The 17,391-nt window shown below is 44.1% G+C and overlaps 1 protein-coding gene and 1 non-coding gene across 2 annotated transcripts in view; one reads left to right on the top strand and one right to left on the bottom strand.

The window, feature by feature from the left end:
* Nucleotides 1-10,048, bottom strand: part of Ppp4r2 (protein phosphatase 4 regulatory subunit 2) — a 44,829-nt gene extending 34,781 nt beyond the window's left edge. Inside the window, exons 1-2 of the mRNA XM_090324092.1 lie at nt 9,799-10,048; nt 8,761-8,842 (exon numbers count right to left, since the gene is read on the bottom strand). Of these exons, the coding sequence (XP_090180218.1) occupies nt 8,761-8,842; nt 9,799-9,832 (116 nt within the window). The 5' untranslated portion in view covers nt 9,833-10,048. The remainder of the gene's footprint in view (nt 1-8,760; nt 8,843-9,798) is intronic.
* Nucleotides 10,049-11,733: 1,685 nt separating this feature from the next.
* On the top strand, nt 11,734-11,840 carry LOC150066691 (U6 spliceosomal RNA). The gene has a single exon (XR_016534681.1). It is a non-coding gene; the product is annotated as a U6 spliceosomal RNA (small nuclear RNA).
* The last annotated feature ends 5,551 nt before the right edge of the window (nt 11,841-17,391 follow it).

The raw sequence follows: 17,391 nt of genomic DNA, 5'->3' as shown, positions 1-17,391 counted from the left end.
TTGTATGTTTTTTTAAAGAGAATTTAGAATGGAAAATTATTCTTTCCTTTGAAAACTGGGGAGGATTAGATCAGAGCTAAACTGACAACATGTGGAAATTGAAACAAAAAGATATATAGAAATTGAAAGAGAAAGCAAACTTATCTATGAAGATATTCATACTCATACTTAACACACACAAGCGCTCAGATTTAGATATAATTCTAGGTTCCTGGAAGTTAAGTGCAAAAAGATTTCAATTCAAAACCAGCTCAGGCAAAGAAATCTGAGACTTCATCTGCACAGAGAAGCTGGAGTTAGGGACATGTGCCTATCATCCCAGTAACAATGGGCAAGCCTAAAATATTTGGAAGATCGGGGCTGAGGTACATGCTGTCAGGAAGCAAGACTATCTCAAAACTAAAGAAAAAGAGGACTGGAGGCATGGCTCAAGTGGCAGAAGGCCTGCCAAGCAAGAAAGAGGCCCTGAGTTAAAAGACACAAACATGCATGCATGCACATGTGTAGTTCACACCACCTCTAATCCTAGCTACTCAAGATGCTGAGATGTGAAGATTGAGATTCAAAGTCAGCAACAGGAGATAAATCAGATTCTATCCACAATTAACCACCAAAAAGCCACAAGTAGAGGCCAGGCTCAAGTGGTAGAGCCCAATTCTGAATGGAAAGTGGAGCAATAGTGTGAGGCCCTGGATTCAAGCCCCAGTACCAGAACAAACAGAAATCAAGTCAAACTCAGCCCCTCAAAGCTTACTGAACAAGTAAAAACAGACTAACAAGCAAACCATTATACACTCAATGCATGTCAGAAACTTGGCAGCAATCTAGGAAAACCTTCTAGGATCCATCAGCGTTCTACATAAAACTATGTTTTAGTCAACAACAGACCACATATAGGATATAAGATCTTATATGATTTATATGCTAGTGGTTTAGCTGTTTATCATTAAAAGTAAATCGCCACAAGCCTGGAGTTTAGCCTGGTGGTAGAGTGCTTGCCTAGCATGCACGATGACCTGGGTTCAACCCCTCAGTACCATATACATTAAAAAAAAAAGCCAGAAATGGTGTTGTAGCTCAAGTAGTAGAGCTTTAGCCTTGAGAAAGCCCAAGTACAGTGCCCAGGTCCAAGTTCAAGCTCCAGGACTGCCCCCCCCAAAAAGAAAAAAAATGAAATTAATTAGTTATCTCCATTATCTTTCTAATTTAAGTGCATGTTAAAAGGCTTTCATAGGCTTTAGTATAGTCACTATTTCACAAGTTAAAGAATACTGTTAAGATCCTTTCTAAAGCTTATATTCAGAATTCAGAAGCAGAATTTCAGTAATATGTAATGCTTAATTACCTTGTCAAATTGCTCTTTAGCAAAGCAAAATATGGATATCAGAAAACTGTTTATGCAATATTCACCTAAGAAATATTAAGTATTAAAAATAATTTTAAACAGGGCTGGGAGTTTGGCCTAGTGGTAGCGTGCTTGCCTAGCATGCATGAAGACCTGGGTTTGATTCCTTGGTACCACATACATTGAAAAAAGCTGGAAATGGTGCTGAGGCTCATGTGGTACAGCTCTAACCTTGAGAAAGTCCAAGGACAGTGCTCAGGCCCTGAGCTCAAGACTAGGACTGGCAAATAATAATAATAATAATAATTTTAAACAAAAACATTGGGGGGCTCAGTCATGGGGCTTGAACCCAAGGCCTTGAGCACTGTCCCTGAGTTTTTCTTTTCAAGCATAGTGCTCCACCACTTTAGCTGCAGCTCCATTTCCAGTTTTCTGGTGGTTAACTGGAGGTAAAAAGTCTCAAAGACGGGCCGGGAGTTTAGCCCAGTGGTTAAAGTGCTTGCCTAGCATGCATGAAGACCCGGGTTCAATTCCTTGGTACCACATATGTAGAAAAAAGCCGGAAGTGGTGCTGAGGCTCAAGTGGTAGAGCTCTAGCCTTGAGAAAGTTCAAGGACAGTGCTCAAGCCCTGAGCTCAAGCCCAGGACTAGTAAAAAGAAAAAAAAAGTCTCAAAGACTTTCCTATTGAGGCAGGCTTTGAACCACAATTCTCCTATCTCAGTCTCCTGAGTAGCTAGAATGACAGGTGTGAGTCCCAAGTGCCTTGGATTTTTCTTTAACCAAGCTGTACATGTTATACATGCAGAAACCACCAGTCATAGTCATCTATCCATCTAACACTAAACAGGGCCTCAAGCTTACTAAGCAAGCACTCTCACTTTGGCCAATCTACACCCTCAGATAATCCAGACTATGACACAAATTTCCACCAAATTCTAGAGTAAGAAGGATGACAAAAATCAATGATCAGACAACATTTAAAAGCAAGCTGATAGGCCGGGAGTTTTAGCCTAGTGGTAGAGTGCTTTCCTAGCATGAACAAAGACCCGGGTTCGATTCCTCGGTACCACATACGTAGAAAAAAGCCGGAAATGGTACTGAGGCTCAAGTGGAAGAGCTCTAGCCTTGAGAAAATCCAAGGACAGTGCTTATGCCCTGAGCTCAAGCCCAGGACTTGCAATAAAAAAAAAAAAAAAAAAAGCTGATAAAAGTATAAGGCATCATCCCTCCCAAGCTGCTATATGAACTGAAGCAAAGCTAAGTGCGTGAAGAAAAGCTGATAGTCTTAATGATATCATCAAAATCTGTACAAGGTGAAAGGCCTCCATGAAGCCTTTCACAACACAACCAACAACTAGATAGAAATCATGGCAGACCACACTTAAGAAATGGTCTCTAACCACTCTATTTGCTAGCGAAGAAAAGATGTGAAAAGAGAAAATACTGCTTACACTAAGTTCTAGAATGAGGTACATTATGAAACCAGTTTCATAATGAGAAGAAACACTGACCAGGTAGAGGAAAAACAAGGACAATTAAAAGCAGAAGATCCTCGAATTCAGTATAGAAGTTGGAATGTCCTTAAATTCATCACAAAAATAGTGAGTCTGTATAGAAAACCTAGTCTGAACCATTCCTTCTCAAAGTTTAGAAAAAACTAATTTCACATAACAAAATACGTAAGAACATCATGGTCAAAACCAATTGGAAGTTATTATAGGAAAAAAAAAAAAATACTGGGGCCAGGAGTTTGGCCTAGTGGTAGAGTGCTTGTCCAGCATGCACCAAGACCAAGGTTCCATTCCCTGGTACCACATCCATAGAAAGAAAAAGCCAGAGTAGTGCTGTGGCTGAAGTGGTAGGGTTCTCGCCCTGAAAAAACCCAAGGACAGTGCTTAGGCCCTGAAATCAAGCCCTAGACTGGAAATAAATAAAAATTCAAAAACTGTTAATTGGGCACACTTAAGTTAAAAAAAAAATAAGATTCTTAAAAGACTTCCTAATGTGCAATGTTAGATACAATAAATAATCATGGGATAGCCTGATACCAAAATTCTGTACCCCAAAACCAAGACTTTTGTTTCAGCAGGAGTTAATTAAAAACTCAAGATTTCTGGGCTAGTTATGAAGCTGGGTACTAGAGTACTTGTGTATGAAGTGTGACGCTCTGGATTTGATCCCTAGCACTAGGAGAAAGCAAAAACAAAATAAACCTGTAGCTCTATATACTTGATTCTGAATTACAAGTCTCAATAAAGTATTTTAGGGTAGAATCTGGGAATGTAGCTTAGTAGTAGAGTGCTTGCCTCACATGCATGAAGCCCTGGGTTCAATTCCTCAGTACCACACAGATAGAAAAAGAAAGAATTAACACTGTAGCTCAAATGGTAGAGTGACAGCCTTGAGCAAAAAATGCTCAGGGAACAGTGCCCAAGCCCTGAGCTTAAGCCCCAGGATTGACAAAAATATACTTAAAACAAAAGAAAAAAGAAAAAAAAAAGTACTTTAGGCTAGAAACACCACCAATCCCCTCGCTAATGAGAAGCATCTCTAACTGCTAACTTATAGTCTTAAAATGTCAAGTCTCACAAAAAGGGACTGGTTAAAAACTGATGGTTGGAAGCCCCAGATGGCTCCCGGTGGCTCTCGCCTATAATCTTAGCTACTCAGGAGGCTGAAATCTGAGGATCAAGGTTCAAAGCCAGCCCGAGCACAAAAGGACCTAAGACTCTTATCTCCAATTAACCACAAGAAAATGGGAAGTGGGGCTTGGCTCAAGGGTAGGGCGGTAGCTTTGAGCTGAAGAGCTCAGGGACAGTGCCCAGGCCCAGAGATATAGAGTGGTAGCCTTGAGTTGAAGAGCTCAGGGACAGCGCCCAGGCTGAGTTCAAGCTTATGACCCCCACCCCCCCAAAAAAAACTGATGGTTGGTCTAGGGCAGTAGCCTCTTGGAACACATTCTTATATCTGAGAACAAGGACACTTCTAAGACTACTCAGTATCCAATGGACTCTAGAACCAAGAGAAAGAGGTTTCCACTGATCAAAGCAAAAACAATTTGACTATCAGACACAGTACAACTTCAACCTCATCAAGTATCTTTGATTATGGTTGAAAACTGTCAAATACCTAAATCCATGACTAAACTCCACTGTGGTAATGTTTATTTGGCACATGCTATATAGTTAGCATTGTTAGAAATTGTTCCATTGAGAAATCATCTTTTTTTTTGGCCAGTCCTGGGGCTTGAACTCAGGGCCTGAGCACTGTCCTTGGGCTTTTTCCTCAAGGCTAGCACTCTGCCAGCACCATTTCTGGCTTTTTCTATGTATATGGTACCAAGGAATTGAACCTGGGACTTCATGCATGTTAGGCAAACACTCTACCACTACACTAAGCTCCCGGCCCAAGAAGTCATCTTTTCAACACATAAAAAAAAAAAAAATTAAATAAAAACAAACCATTAATTTGGGAATTTAATTACATACCTACGTAGTTACTGCTACTTATAACAATTAAATGCTCAATGTCCTGACATCTTTCCTAAATTTGACGCTTATGGATAAGTTTAGAAGACTTCCTATAACTCTTTCCTCAGTAATACTGTCTATACTTTGAATTCAAAATCTTCCTCAAGCTAAAAATTTCAAGGGTGAAATCATTAGCTTAAAAAGAAAAAAAAACAAACTTAAAAATAAAAACAGCCTGTATGTCAGATTTCATTCATAAACAAAGTGTCAAGTACCACTGTTAATACCTTCTTGCTATCTTTCAATGAAAATGGCCATAACTACGTAATTATTTTTACAACCCACCCTAAAACAGATTTTAGTAGCTTTTCTTCAGATTTAAATTGTTCTATTAGAATCTTTACACACCACAAAAACCTCGTTTTAACTAGAAATGTAAGACAGAAAGCTGCAACTTTCAGCCTCAAAAGGTAACATTTATGAGTTAGGTGCCAACTGCTCACACCTTTCATTCTATTCAGGAGGCTAAAACCCAGAGGACTTCAGTTCAAAACCACCCTGGGCAGAGAAAAGTCCTCAAGACTCCATGTCCAACTGACCAGCTGCCCTGGAGATATGACTCAAATAAGCGACAGCGTGCTAGTCACCAACAAGAAACCCTAGCAAAGGAGTTCAAGCCCTAGGAATGTCAATAATAATTTTTAAGGTATGAGCATAGTGATATAATTAAATCAGACTGTTGATGTAGCTTAATAATAAAATATGCTTCCCTACCATACACAAGGGCCTCAGTGTGTGGGGAGGGGGGAGAAGGGAGGCAAAATAAACCAAACTACTATTTGGGCAGCAAGTATAACACAGAAGCTGTCAGCCTCACAAAGGTCCCTCAAAAGGTCTTACTTCAAGTCCAAGGAAAACTTTTAGCTGAGTCCTATAACCCTAGCTACTCTGGAGGCTGAGAGTTGAGGATAAGAGTGAGCAGTCTGAAGGTGTGCCTCAGATGCTAGAGCAATTTTAAGTGAAAAAGGCAAGGGAGGATTCAAGGTTCAAGCCCCAGAACCAGCACACACAAAGGGGGAAAGGGGAATTAAAGAGATCCCCCCCTTAAAAAGAGGCTAAATTTAAGTGTATACTCATGCACATTGACTGCTTAAACAGAAAAACAAAAAATATTTTCAAAACTTCATCTAAGAATAAAGAATCTAAAAGCATCAATTTTACAATACAAAAACACCTAAATATTCAAATATGTAATGTAGTATGGGCATGGAGAGTTCCAAAGTCCTCTATAGGGACAAAGTAACTGAAAATTCAGATTAACTTCCCCAACCACTTGGTGATCCAATAAGACAGGATATTAAAAAGGCTTTCTTTTAGAAACTTTCAACTACTAATATCTTTTATTTTATCTAAAAGAGAAGGCAGTTTTGACAGACCTGATAAACTAAGTAAGAAGTTTTAAGTATGTATTTCCAGTTTGAGACAATCCTATGGAACAAAAGGTTTCTAAATAAATGCTTCTCTTATGGCATTACACAGACATTACTGGAGCAATCAACAATGAAGAAAGAGTGACAATCTAAGCATTTTATTCTAAGGCTTTATTTTTGAAAGATGGCACCTAGACTTTTTTGCTTTAGCCATATAAATATAAACCAGTGACTGTGCAACAAGAAAATTTATTTTTGCCACAATGGGTTATCAATACCAGAATCTTAAGGGCTTGAATTATGCTTTTGTTTTTTAAACAGGGTTCCATAGATACCCTTGCTTGAGCTAGCCTCAAAGATTTTGTCTTCCAAATAGCTCGGGTTGCAGGTCTAAAAACATCATGCCTGGCTGCAGTCAAAGTATGAATTTGTTTTGTTTCCCTGCAGTACTGGGAATTGAACATGGGGCTTAGCAAGATCTACCACTGAACTACACCCTCATCCCATTAATTTTTAAAAAATCAAAATGTAGCCAGGTACAGGTGTCATTGACTACTTGGGAGGCAAAGAAGAGGATCAGAGGTTAGAGGCCAGCCTAGGAAAAGTCTGTAGGATTCCATTATACTCTGGAAGAAGCTGAGAGGTGTGGTATGTGCCTGTAATCCTGGCTGAAATAGGTGGATTGCACCCCACGAGGAAGATCTCAAAAATAACCAAACTAGCTCAAAAAAGAACTACAGGCAGCTCTCAGCAATGGTGTGGCTGCTAACAAGATCAAAACCTTTCAAATTCAAACCTACCAAAAAAAAAAAATTTTTTTTATCAACATTTTCTGTAAAAGATTGCAACAATTGGGCTGGGAATTTAGCCTAATGGTAGAGTGCTTGCCCAGCATGCATGAAAACCAGGGTTCAACTCCTGGGTACCACATACATAGAAAAAAGCCACAAACAGTACTGTAGCTCAAGTGGTAAAGCTCAAGCCTTAGAAAGCCAAAAGACAGTGCCCAGGCCCTGAGTTCAAGGCCCAAGACTGGCCAAAAAAAAAAATCAAAGATTGTAACAGTTGAAAATGACTTTTTCACTACAGGGCTCCATTTTTAAATATAACAAATACGAATATTAATACTAAACAGATCATAGTCATTTGACTGGAATATTTAAACGGATCACTAAGGAAGTTTAGCTGGTTAAATATCGCATTATAACACTTGAAGTTTTCTTCTTCCTAAAAACAAGGCTACACTATATATAACCCTAAGCCAATCTTGTGAAAAATAAACACTTGTCAATAAACATCATTTGCTGAATGTTATCCTCTAAGTAGAAGGCCAACAGTGAACCCAAGGAAACTATTCTACCTGTTCACCCAAAATCTGTCCGAAATTACAATCCAACTAAAACTAGGAGATCGTCCTATCCTCCACAGATTAGCCAAAGTCCAAAAGCACCTCCTACCATACAAACTACAGAATGAACCAGAATTTTCCCTTTCAAAATAACCCAACTTTGGGGTCAGAATTTTGGCCTAGAGGTAGAGTGCCCGCCTAGCGTGCAGGGAGACCCAGGTTCAATTCCTAGGTACCACATACATAGAAAAGCCAGAAGTGGTGCTGTGGCTCAAGCAGTAGAGCTCTAGCCTTGAGGAAAGTGCTTATGCCCTGAATTCAACCCCAGGACTGGGGGGAAAGGAGGGGCAATCAAAATAACCCAACTTTAACCAGGTGCGCACTCCTGTAATCCTAGCCACTCAGGAGGCTGAGATCTGAGGATAAAGGTTTAAAGCCAGGCTGAGCCCAAAAGTTCCTGAGACTTGTATCTCCAATTAACCAGCAGAAAATGGGAAGAGGCGCTGAGGCTAAAATAGTAGAGTGATAGCTTTGAACTGAAGAGGTCAGGGACAGCGACCAGGCCCAGAATTCAAGATCCAATAGAGACACAGAGACACAGACACACACACACAGACACACACACACAGACACACACACAGACACACACACACAAAAGTAATAATTCAACTTTGTAAGTTTCAGATTAGAAACATTTCAAATCAAATCTAAAATGTTGAGCATATGTTAGCTAACCCAAAAAGTTTACAGGACAGTCAGATAATCATCCCTGACTCGAGATACTAAATAGTCACACTTCAAACATTCGCATATACAAATATGACAACAGGTTGAACTCAAGACACTTATGAGAAAAAACTAACAGAAATCGGAAACAAAACTGAAGCCACGAAATTCTGGAAATACGACCATATGCAATGGTCAAAATGGGTCATAATGGAATAAGCTTTCTAAGTTCTCTAAGTGAACCAAAAGATAGAAAACTTCAGGATAATTTTTAAAATTCAGTGCAGAGTATGAAGAATATCTTATTAAATCATTCAAATGATCAGGTCGTCTATTTAGACAGATGTATTGATTCTTCTAAAACACACTTTTTCTCCCTGGGTAGCAATTCTGAATGATAGCTGGTAGACCTGCAAAATCAAATGCTGTTTTCAACTTACATGGTTTCCCCAGTCTTGGCTACATGACAAAGAAACTGATCCAGGACAGGACAAACTTCCTTTTTCCCCCTCTTCTCAAAATCTAGATAGGAAGAAGTATGTTATCAGTATTTCTCAGAGGCCTTCTAAAAACAAACTCCACTTCCTAGTCCTTTCCCATGTAAACAGATGCCCCAAATGCCCCTAACCTCCACCTAAGTCTTCCTCACAGACAACAGAAACCCTTCCAAAAAGGCCACCCCCGCCCAACTCCAAAACCTCCCTTCTCACAGGGATTCTCAAGATATGGCCCAGGGGAACACCAGTTTTCACATGGGTCTAGTTAAGATACTACGCCCCCAGGCTCCCATCTCCCACAAACCTCGGTGAATTCCACAAGTCTGCCTCTTCCCCCCAACCAACACCAGCTACCCCAAGTAGCCACCCTTCCCCCCCCCAAAAAAAGAATCTAGATGTCAAAAAAATAAAAAAACGTTCAAAACAAACTGGAATCCGCTCGTCCCAAGTTTTCAGAAGCAGCGTTCAGCCTGTTGCTGGGAAGGCGACCACCTTTCCCACGGGGGGACGGCGCGCCGGGGGGAAGGTGTCGGGAGCCCCGGGAACCGCTCTCCGCGACAACTTCAAAGTTGCTCTTGCCAACCCAGCGCCTTCCGCTTGGACTTTCCTCACCCGCCGCCCCGCGCGTGGGGGGTGCCGGGTGGAGCCCGGGGCGGCGAGCCGAGGCGGCGGGCCCCCTCCCCCACCCCCTCGGGGGCCCGGCCGGGCCCCGCGCGGGCCGCCAGCTCCCCTCCCCCGCCAGACGCCGCCGGCCCACACAAAGCCCGGGGCCGGCGGGCGGCTGGGGGGGGGGAGCGGCCGCGGGGCTCCCGCCCCCGGGGACGCGGAGGGGGATGGGCGGGGAGCGCGCCCCGCGGGGGCCCCGGCCAGCCGCCCCGGCTCGGAGGTCTGGGGAGACGCGACCGGCGGCGGGGGTGGGGGGGGGGGCGGGAGAGGGGAGGGAAGGGAGCGAGACGCCGACAGCGGGGCGGTTTCCCCCACCTTTCAGCGCCTCCTGTAGCCTCTCGACGTCCATGGCGTCCCGGAGTCCCCTCGCAGCCTCCGCCTCCCTCCGCGGGCCTCCTGAGGACCGGAACGCCTCCCCCCACCCCCCCGACGCCCTCCCCCCTCCCTCGCACACTCTCCGGCACGCAGGCGACCGGGGGGGGCACCGAAGGGAGCCGGGGGAAGCGAGCGAGAGAGCGAGACCGAGAGAGCGAGCACCTCCCCGAGCGGCTACCACCAGCCCTCCAACATGGCGCCCGGCACGTCACCGCGCGCACGCTCTCCGCCGGCGTCCTCGTGCCCGCTCCGCGAGCGTGAGCGCGAGCACGGGGCCGGCCGAGTGCGCGTGCGCGTGCGCGTGCGCGCCGGGGGGGGTTGGGGGGAGTAGGGGGGGCGTGCCGCGCGAGGCCAGGCGAGGCCCCGCCCCTCCCGCGGCCGCGCCGCGCGGGTGCTGCCCCACCCCCGCCCCGCCCACCCCGCCTCGCCCCGCCCCGCCCCTGGGAAGCCCTCCACCTGCCTGTGCTCGCGGCGACGCCTCCTCGGGGCGCGGCGGCCCAGCCCCAGCCTCCCGCTTCACCTGCGGCGCTCCGAGCCTCGTTTGGCGGGTCTGAACCACGAGGCCGCCGGTACCCGGCCCTGTAAACAGACGTGCGCGCGTCACGTGACCGTGCGCCTTTAAAGAGCGCCGCTCGCCAGGCGTCCCCGCCCCTCCCCTGCCGCGCGACGCCGCCGCCGACCCGGAGCTTCTGGGACGCCCGGCTGCGCGGCCCAGCTGACGACTTTGTCCCCGCGTGGCCTTGCACCACCGCCGCACTCAAAGCCTCTCTGTGTACGTCGTCGACCGAAAGGGGTTCGTGGAGAGGCGCCTCACGCCCGTCATCCTGGCTGCTCGGGAGGCTGAGAGGAGGATCGCGGCTCGAAGCCAGCCGTGAAAGGAGCGGAAAAAGACCTGGGACTGGGCCGGGAGTTTGGCCTAGTGGTGGAGTGCGTGTCTAGCATGCACGAAGACCCGGGCTCAGTTCCTCGGCACTACATATATAGAAAAGGCTGGAAGAGGTGCTGTGGCTCAAGTGGTAGGGCTCTGTTCTTCAGTGCTCAGGCCCTGAGTTCAAGCCCCAGGACTAGCAAAAAAGGAAGAAAGAAAGAAAAAGACCAGGGACAGCCCCCAGTTCTTGATTTGGTTAAATTCAAGCTCCAGGCCAGGCACAGAAAAAGAAAAAATAAGTTCTAGCCGGGCACGGTAGCTCACGCCTGTAATCCTAGCTACTCCGGAAGCTGAGAGCTGAGGATCAAGGTTCAAACCCAGCCTGGGCACAAAAGGACCTGAGACTCTTATCTCCAATTAAACCCTAGAAAACAAGAAGTGGGTAGCTTGGAGCTGAAGAGCTAAGGGACAGCGCCCAGGGGAAGTTCAAGCCCCATGACCCACAAAAAAAAAGAAAAAGAAAAAAGTTCTGCTTTTTCTCTAGGTGGTGGATGTAGGGAAGAAACAATTATATATCCACATCCAAAATACTTCTAGCAAATATTGCCATCTGGGAAACAGGTCTCCTGTCTTTAGACTCTCAGCGTTCAAAGTATCCAGTTCAAACACAGACTGCCTTGCAGGGAGAGGTAACAGGGTGACATCATCAAACTCTTGGCCACATTTTCTGTGAGCTAGGTTTAGTTTATGGCGGACCTCTGTGATCTAAAGCAGTCTACTGCCTCCAAAGCAAAGCTCAGCCTGGCCTTCTCTCTGCCACCCTAACTGCTGAATTTAAATCTAACTTAAAGTTCAATAAAATGTCAAATTCAGTTGCTGAGTTTCTCCAAAAAAAAAAAGGGGAAAAAAATCTACTTCCTCAATCACTCTCACCCCACTGTCAAGGGCTCCACAGCCACCCGTGGCTGGTAGCTTCTGTATGTACAGCTTGTTTAAAGAAATAAGGGGTGCTCGCTTCAGCAGCACATATACTAAAATTGGAATAATACAGAAAAGATTAGCATGGCCCCTGCGCAAGGATGACACGCAAATTGGTGAAGTGTTCCATATTTTTTATCTAATATATCGTATATATGCTTATTTGGTTGTTTGAAATAGGATAGGGAAGGGGGGAAAACAAGATGAGGGGAGGGGGTAGGGGAAGGGAAATGGGGACCAAGACATGAGAAAAGGTATCAATGTTTGTGAAGTAATGCGCCTTCTATCTGGTGAATATAATGTAACCCTTCTATTAATTACAATAAAATATATGAAAAAAATAAACAAGGGGCCGAGAGTTTGGCCTAGTGGTAGAGTGCTTGCCTAACATGCACAAGGGGAAGGGAAGGGGAAGGGGAAGGGAAGGGAGAAGCTGGGCACGGTGGTTCACATCTGTCATCCTAGCTACTCAAGAGGCTGATATCTAAAGATTGCTGTTTGAAGCCAGTACAGGCAGAAAAAGTCCACAAGATTCTTAGTTACAATTAACCACCAGACAGCCGAAAGTGGCATGTTGGCTCAATGTTAGAGCGCTAGCTTTGAGTAAAAGAGCCCAAGGACATACACCCAGGCCCCGAGTTCAAGCTCCAAGACTGGCAAAAAATAAATAAATTTAAACCAGGAATGATGGCACATAGCTATAATGCCAGCTACTTCACAGACAGAAGTAGGAGGATCGTGGTCCAAGAATAACATGTGAGCCAAGCACGGTGGCTCACACCTGTAATCCTAACTACTCAGGAGGCTGAGATCTGAGGATCACAGTTCAAAGCCAGCTCTGGCAATACAAAGCTGAGAGACTCTTATCTCCAATTAATCATTGGGAAATGGGGAGTGGGGCTGTGGCTCAAGGATAGGGCAGTAGCCTTGAGCTGAAGAGCTCAGGGACAGCTCCCAAGCCAGAATTCATGCCTCATGACACCCCCCCCCCCAAAAAAGAATAACTTATGTGAAAGTGCAAGACTCTATATGAAAAATAACCTGAAGCAGCCAAAAAAAAAAAAAAAAAAAAAAAAACAAGAAAACAAGACCAGAGCCTGACTTAAGTGGCCACCTAAAGGACCCAAGTACCATGGATGATAGTGATGGTGGTGGTGTGATGTGAATAAGATAAAAGTTCTCTAGATGGAAGGAGATATTAACAAGATAAATCCTTTGTGAGGAGCTCCTCGGTGCTGGGGAGAAGAGAGTGAATGATCTCCTTCCCTGCAGAAACCAGGCCCTAATGGAGGAGCTAGACCACATTTTACTATGAATGCACATGGAAGATTAGTAGCAGAAGTCCAGGGCCTTGGGTGTGACAAAAGGAAAAGGCCTGAACTTAAACAAGACTGAGTAGGTGGTAGGAGATGGAGATAGAGAGACATGTAGGAGAGAAGAGTCAGGACTGCGTCAGAGAACTTGGAGGAGGATCTTTTTATAACCAGGAGAATTACTGGAGTTTGGCTGCCCTTCTGAGATGGATCTGTGTGTGGGATGGGACAAAGAAAGATGATTCAGGAAACATCTAGAAAAGTCAACAAAACAGGATAAAATTCTACAATGTATCCCCACAGCAGAGGAGGTAATCAATGGAATGAAGAGATAACCTACCAAGAGAAGAAAAGATTTGTAAACTATTCTGCCAAAGGCTCAACTGCTAAAATACTCAGGAACTCAAAAAAAAAAAGTAACAACCAATAAAAATCACTGAACAGTAGACCTACATGGACATTTTTTTTTTTGCCAGTTCTGGGGCTTGAACTCAGGGCCTGGGCTCTGTCCCTGAGTCTCTCTGTGTTCAAGGCCCATGCTCTACCACTTGAGCCACAGTGTCACTTCCAGCTTTTTCTTTCTTTCTTTCCTTCTGTTTATGTGGTACTGAGAAATGGAACCCAGGGCTTCATGCATGCTAGGCAAAGCATTCTGACACTAGGCCATGCTCCTGGTCCCCAGAGTTTCTTTCTTTCTTCCTTCCTTCCTTTTTTCCTTCCTTCCTTCCTCTCTTTCTCTTCGTCCCTCCTTCCCTGCCTCCTTCCATCTCTTTCTCTTTCTTTTTGTCAGTCAGGGGACTTAAACTTGGAGCCTGAATGCTGTCTCTGAACAATTTTTGGTCAAGGCTAGCATAGCACTCTACCAGTTTGAGCCACAGTGCCATTTCCAGTTTTATGGTGGTTAATTGGAAATAAGAGTTTCACAGACGTTCCTGCCTTGGCTGTCTTTGAACCACAATCCTCAGATTTCAACCTCCTGAGTAGCTAGGATTATAGACATGAGCCACCGGCACCCATCTAGTTTCTTTAAAGTCATATATATATATATATATATATATATATATATATACATACACACACACACACACACACACACACACACACACACACACACACACATATATATATTGTGGGGGGGGGTGGGTCATGGGGCTTGAACTCGCCCTGGGCACTGTTCCTGAGCTCTTCAGCTCAAGCCTACTACCCTACCCTTGAGCCAAGCCCCACTTCCTCTTTTCTAGAGATAAGAGTCTCAAGTCCTTTTGTGCCCAGGCTGGCTTTGAACCTTGATCCTCAGATCCCAGTCTCCTGAGTAGCTAGGATTACAGGCGTGAGCCACCATGCCCAGCTAGTCATATATTTTACAGGAAGGGGCACAGAAGATATGTTTACATTCGTGATTGTAGCCATCCCTTCTAACAGTCCATAATGAATGTGGAGGTGAGGATCTAGTAAATTATCCATTGCCAACAGCACAAGTTTATGGGAATGTCCTCCCAATCATTACTGAATTATTTTGGGTGATGACTTCATTCAGCTGGTGATCATTTTCCATTAGAGGGAAAAGATATGTTATAGTTGCTCTAAAACAAACACCAGGAGAATAATTTCCTTGATGTTTTGACCCAGGTTGGCAATAACATTTTTTTCCTCTGGACACAGAGACAAAGCATTTCTCCAGAGATGCAATGGCTCTATTGAAATGACATGGAAACTTTATGGCTGGAATCCTAGAAAGATGTGTGGTTTTCTCCAATAAAATATTCATTTAAAAATAAAACACAGCATTGTTAAAATGATACATTTTCCTTGGCATCATTTAAGCCTTGGTGTTCAGGGCTATGTTTGGACTTTTCTCTTGCACAAGCTATTTATCCTACTGTACTCGAGTAGTGTGCTGTTACAGTTGAAAGAGTTATTTATTTATTTATGCTGGTACTCCACCTTGAATTCAGGGCCTGTACTTTATGCTCAAGGCTAGAGCTTTGCCATTTCAGCCATGGCTCTCCACTTCCAGCTTTGTGATGGTTCATTGGAGATAAGAATCTCTCCTTTTAATCTGCCCATGTTGGCTTCAAACCAGGATCCTCAGATCTAAGCTATAATTAGGGTTACAGATGTGAGCCACCAGACACCTGGCATATCAAGTTTTGTTTGGGGGTGTTTCTTGTTTGTCTTTGAGCACAAGTAATGTGTTACTACTCATTGAGGACAAGATCAGCAAGAACACAATTCTTCATGTAAAATGTAAAATCAGGAAGAAAGGGAATAAAGAAAGGACAATGTTCAGGTTTCTGGGGTAAGGCACGTGCATTTGTTGGTGGCATTTACTGATCTGGAACAGTGGGAGAGAAAGAAGAGGAACGGATCAACTATGATGTAGGGGGCGGGGCTAGAGAGCTGTGTGCTGGCTAAAGAACTCAGTATGGATCGCAGTGGGGTAGGAAAAATACCAAAGCCACATTCTTTCAAATTTTGTTGTCCAAGTTCCTCTAAAAGCATAGACAAGACATCTGCATGTTTCCTGGAAAGCAAGTATTTGATACTATGGTAAATGAGATACGGTTCCTTCAACCCGGTATTTTTGAAGACCCCACTTAGAGATTTAGTAGAAGCAGGAGATATGAGGATGTAAATGTTTTAGATACTTGGAGGAATTTCCTTTTATGTGTGTCTGTGCTTGTACTGGGGTTTGAACTCAAGGCCTGGATATTGCCCTTTAGCTTTTTCTATCAGGGCTGGCACTCTACCACTTGAGCTATGCCTCTACTTGCTGGTTAATTGAAGATAAATCTTTCCTGCCTGGCTTTGATCCTCAAATCTCAGACCACAGCTACAATTTCATGATGTACTTAAATTGTTCAGGATCCTCACAGTTGCTACAGCAATAGGTCTGGGAAGTACATTGGTGGTAGAACACTTCTTTATTGTACATGAGAGTCTGGGTACAATCTCCATCCACTCCATATCCACTCTAAACAATAGTAAAATTAGCTATTGATTTATACAAGCATTATGCTAAGAGCTTTATTTTATTTTGTATTTTATTTGGTGCTAGTCCTGGGGCTTGCACTCAGAGCCTGGGCCCCGTCCTGAGCTTCTTTTTGCTCAAGGCTAATGTTCTGCCATTGGAGCTACAACTCTACTCCTAGCTCTTGGGTCATTTATTGGAGATAAGAATCTCATGAGAGCTGGGCATGATGGGATTTGAGGATTGCAGCAGGGCAAGAAAGTCTGTGAGACTCCAGTTAACCACCAGAAAACCAGAAGTGGTAGAGTACTAGCCTTGAGCAAATAGAGCTCCAGAACAATACCCAGGCCCTGCATTCAAGCTCCACAACACACACACACACACACACACACACACACACACACACACACGCGCACACACACTCAAGCCCACTGACTTTCTTGCCTAGGCTAACTTTGAAAAGCGATCCTCGGCCTCCTGAGTAGCTAGGAATACAGGTGTGAGCCACTGGCACCCAGCCAGCTTTACTTTTATTCTTGCAGTGATCCTCCAAAGGTAGACAGCTTAATCCCTGTTAGGTCAAAAAGAGGTTCACCTAATTCCACAAAATCACAGAACTAATAAAGCATAGAGCAGGGATTTAAGCCCAAGATTGTCTGAATGTCTTTTTTTTCTTAATATCTTTAAACCACTATTTATTGAATTCCATCATTAAGGACTAAATTTAGTGTAAAAATAAAACATCTTCATGGAAGACATGCCAGATTTCTCCAGGTCCCAAGCTCCAGCTCCTTTACAACTCTACCAAGACATAGAAGCCAGCTATCTTCAAATCCAGACCAGCAAGCTTGCATCCAGTCAGAATTCATTGATTAAGAACTATGGACAATGTGAAGCTGTCCTGTTTGCAATCCAACTTCTTTACTCCTCATCTCTTAAGCACCCTAACCTCAGCCTCATTCACAAAGATGTTTATAGAACTGAGAATAGTCAAATATTGAAAAGATAAAAAAAAAGCAAGTATACAGAGTTGTCATTTGTTCAGATCTGAATAGGTCCAAAGCACCTGAATTTATTGTATCTCAGCTTCAGTTACAGTACATGAGTTCCTGCTGATGTACTGAGTTTCATGGTATTCCTTCATTCATTGCCCTCTAAGGTTTGTGAAGAGCTCCTCCCCAGTTTTATTACAGTAGTGTGACACAGACAGGTGTTAGAAAATGCTAGGATTGGTGTTTCACCTCAATTTGGTCTAAGTATATATAGAACCTCATTATTCATCATGTGTAATATTTTGATGTGGCTTGTCTTATTCCAGAAAGCCATTTCCAAACCATACTTTAGCATTTGTGTTTTTTGTATTAAATATATGATGAAAACAACTCAGTAGGTGAGCTGAGCAT

Source organism: Megascapheus bottae, chromosome 2 (assembly GCF_031878675.1).
Source record: "Megascapheus bottae isolate mThoBot1 chromosome 2, mThoBot2.hap1, whole genome shotgun sequence".
Lineage (NCBI taxonomy): Eukaryota > Metazoa > Chordata > Mammalia > Rodentia > Geomyidae > Megascapheus > Megascapheus bottae.
The sequence above is the reverse complement of the archived record's forward strand: the minus strand, read 5'-3'. Positions and strand labels throughout refer to the sequence as shown.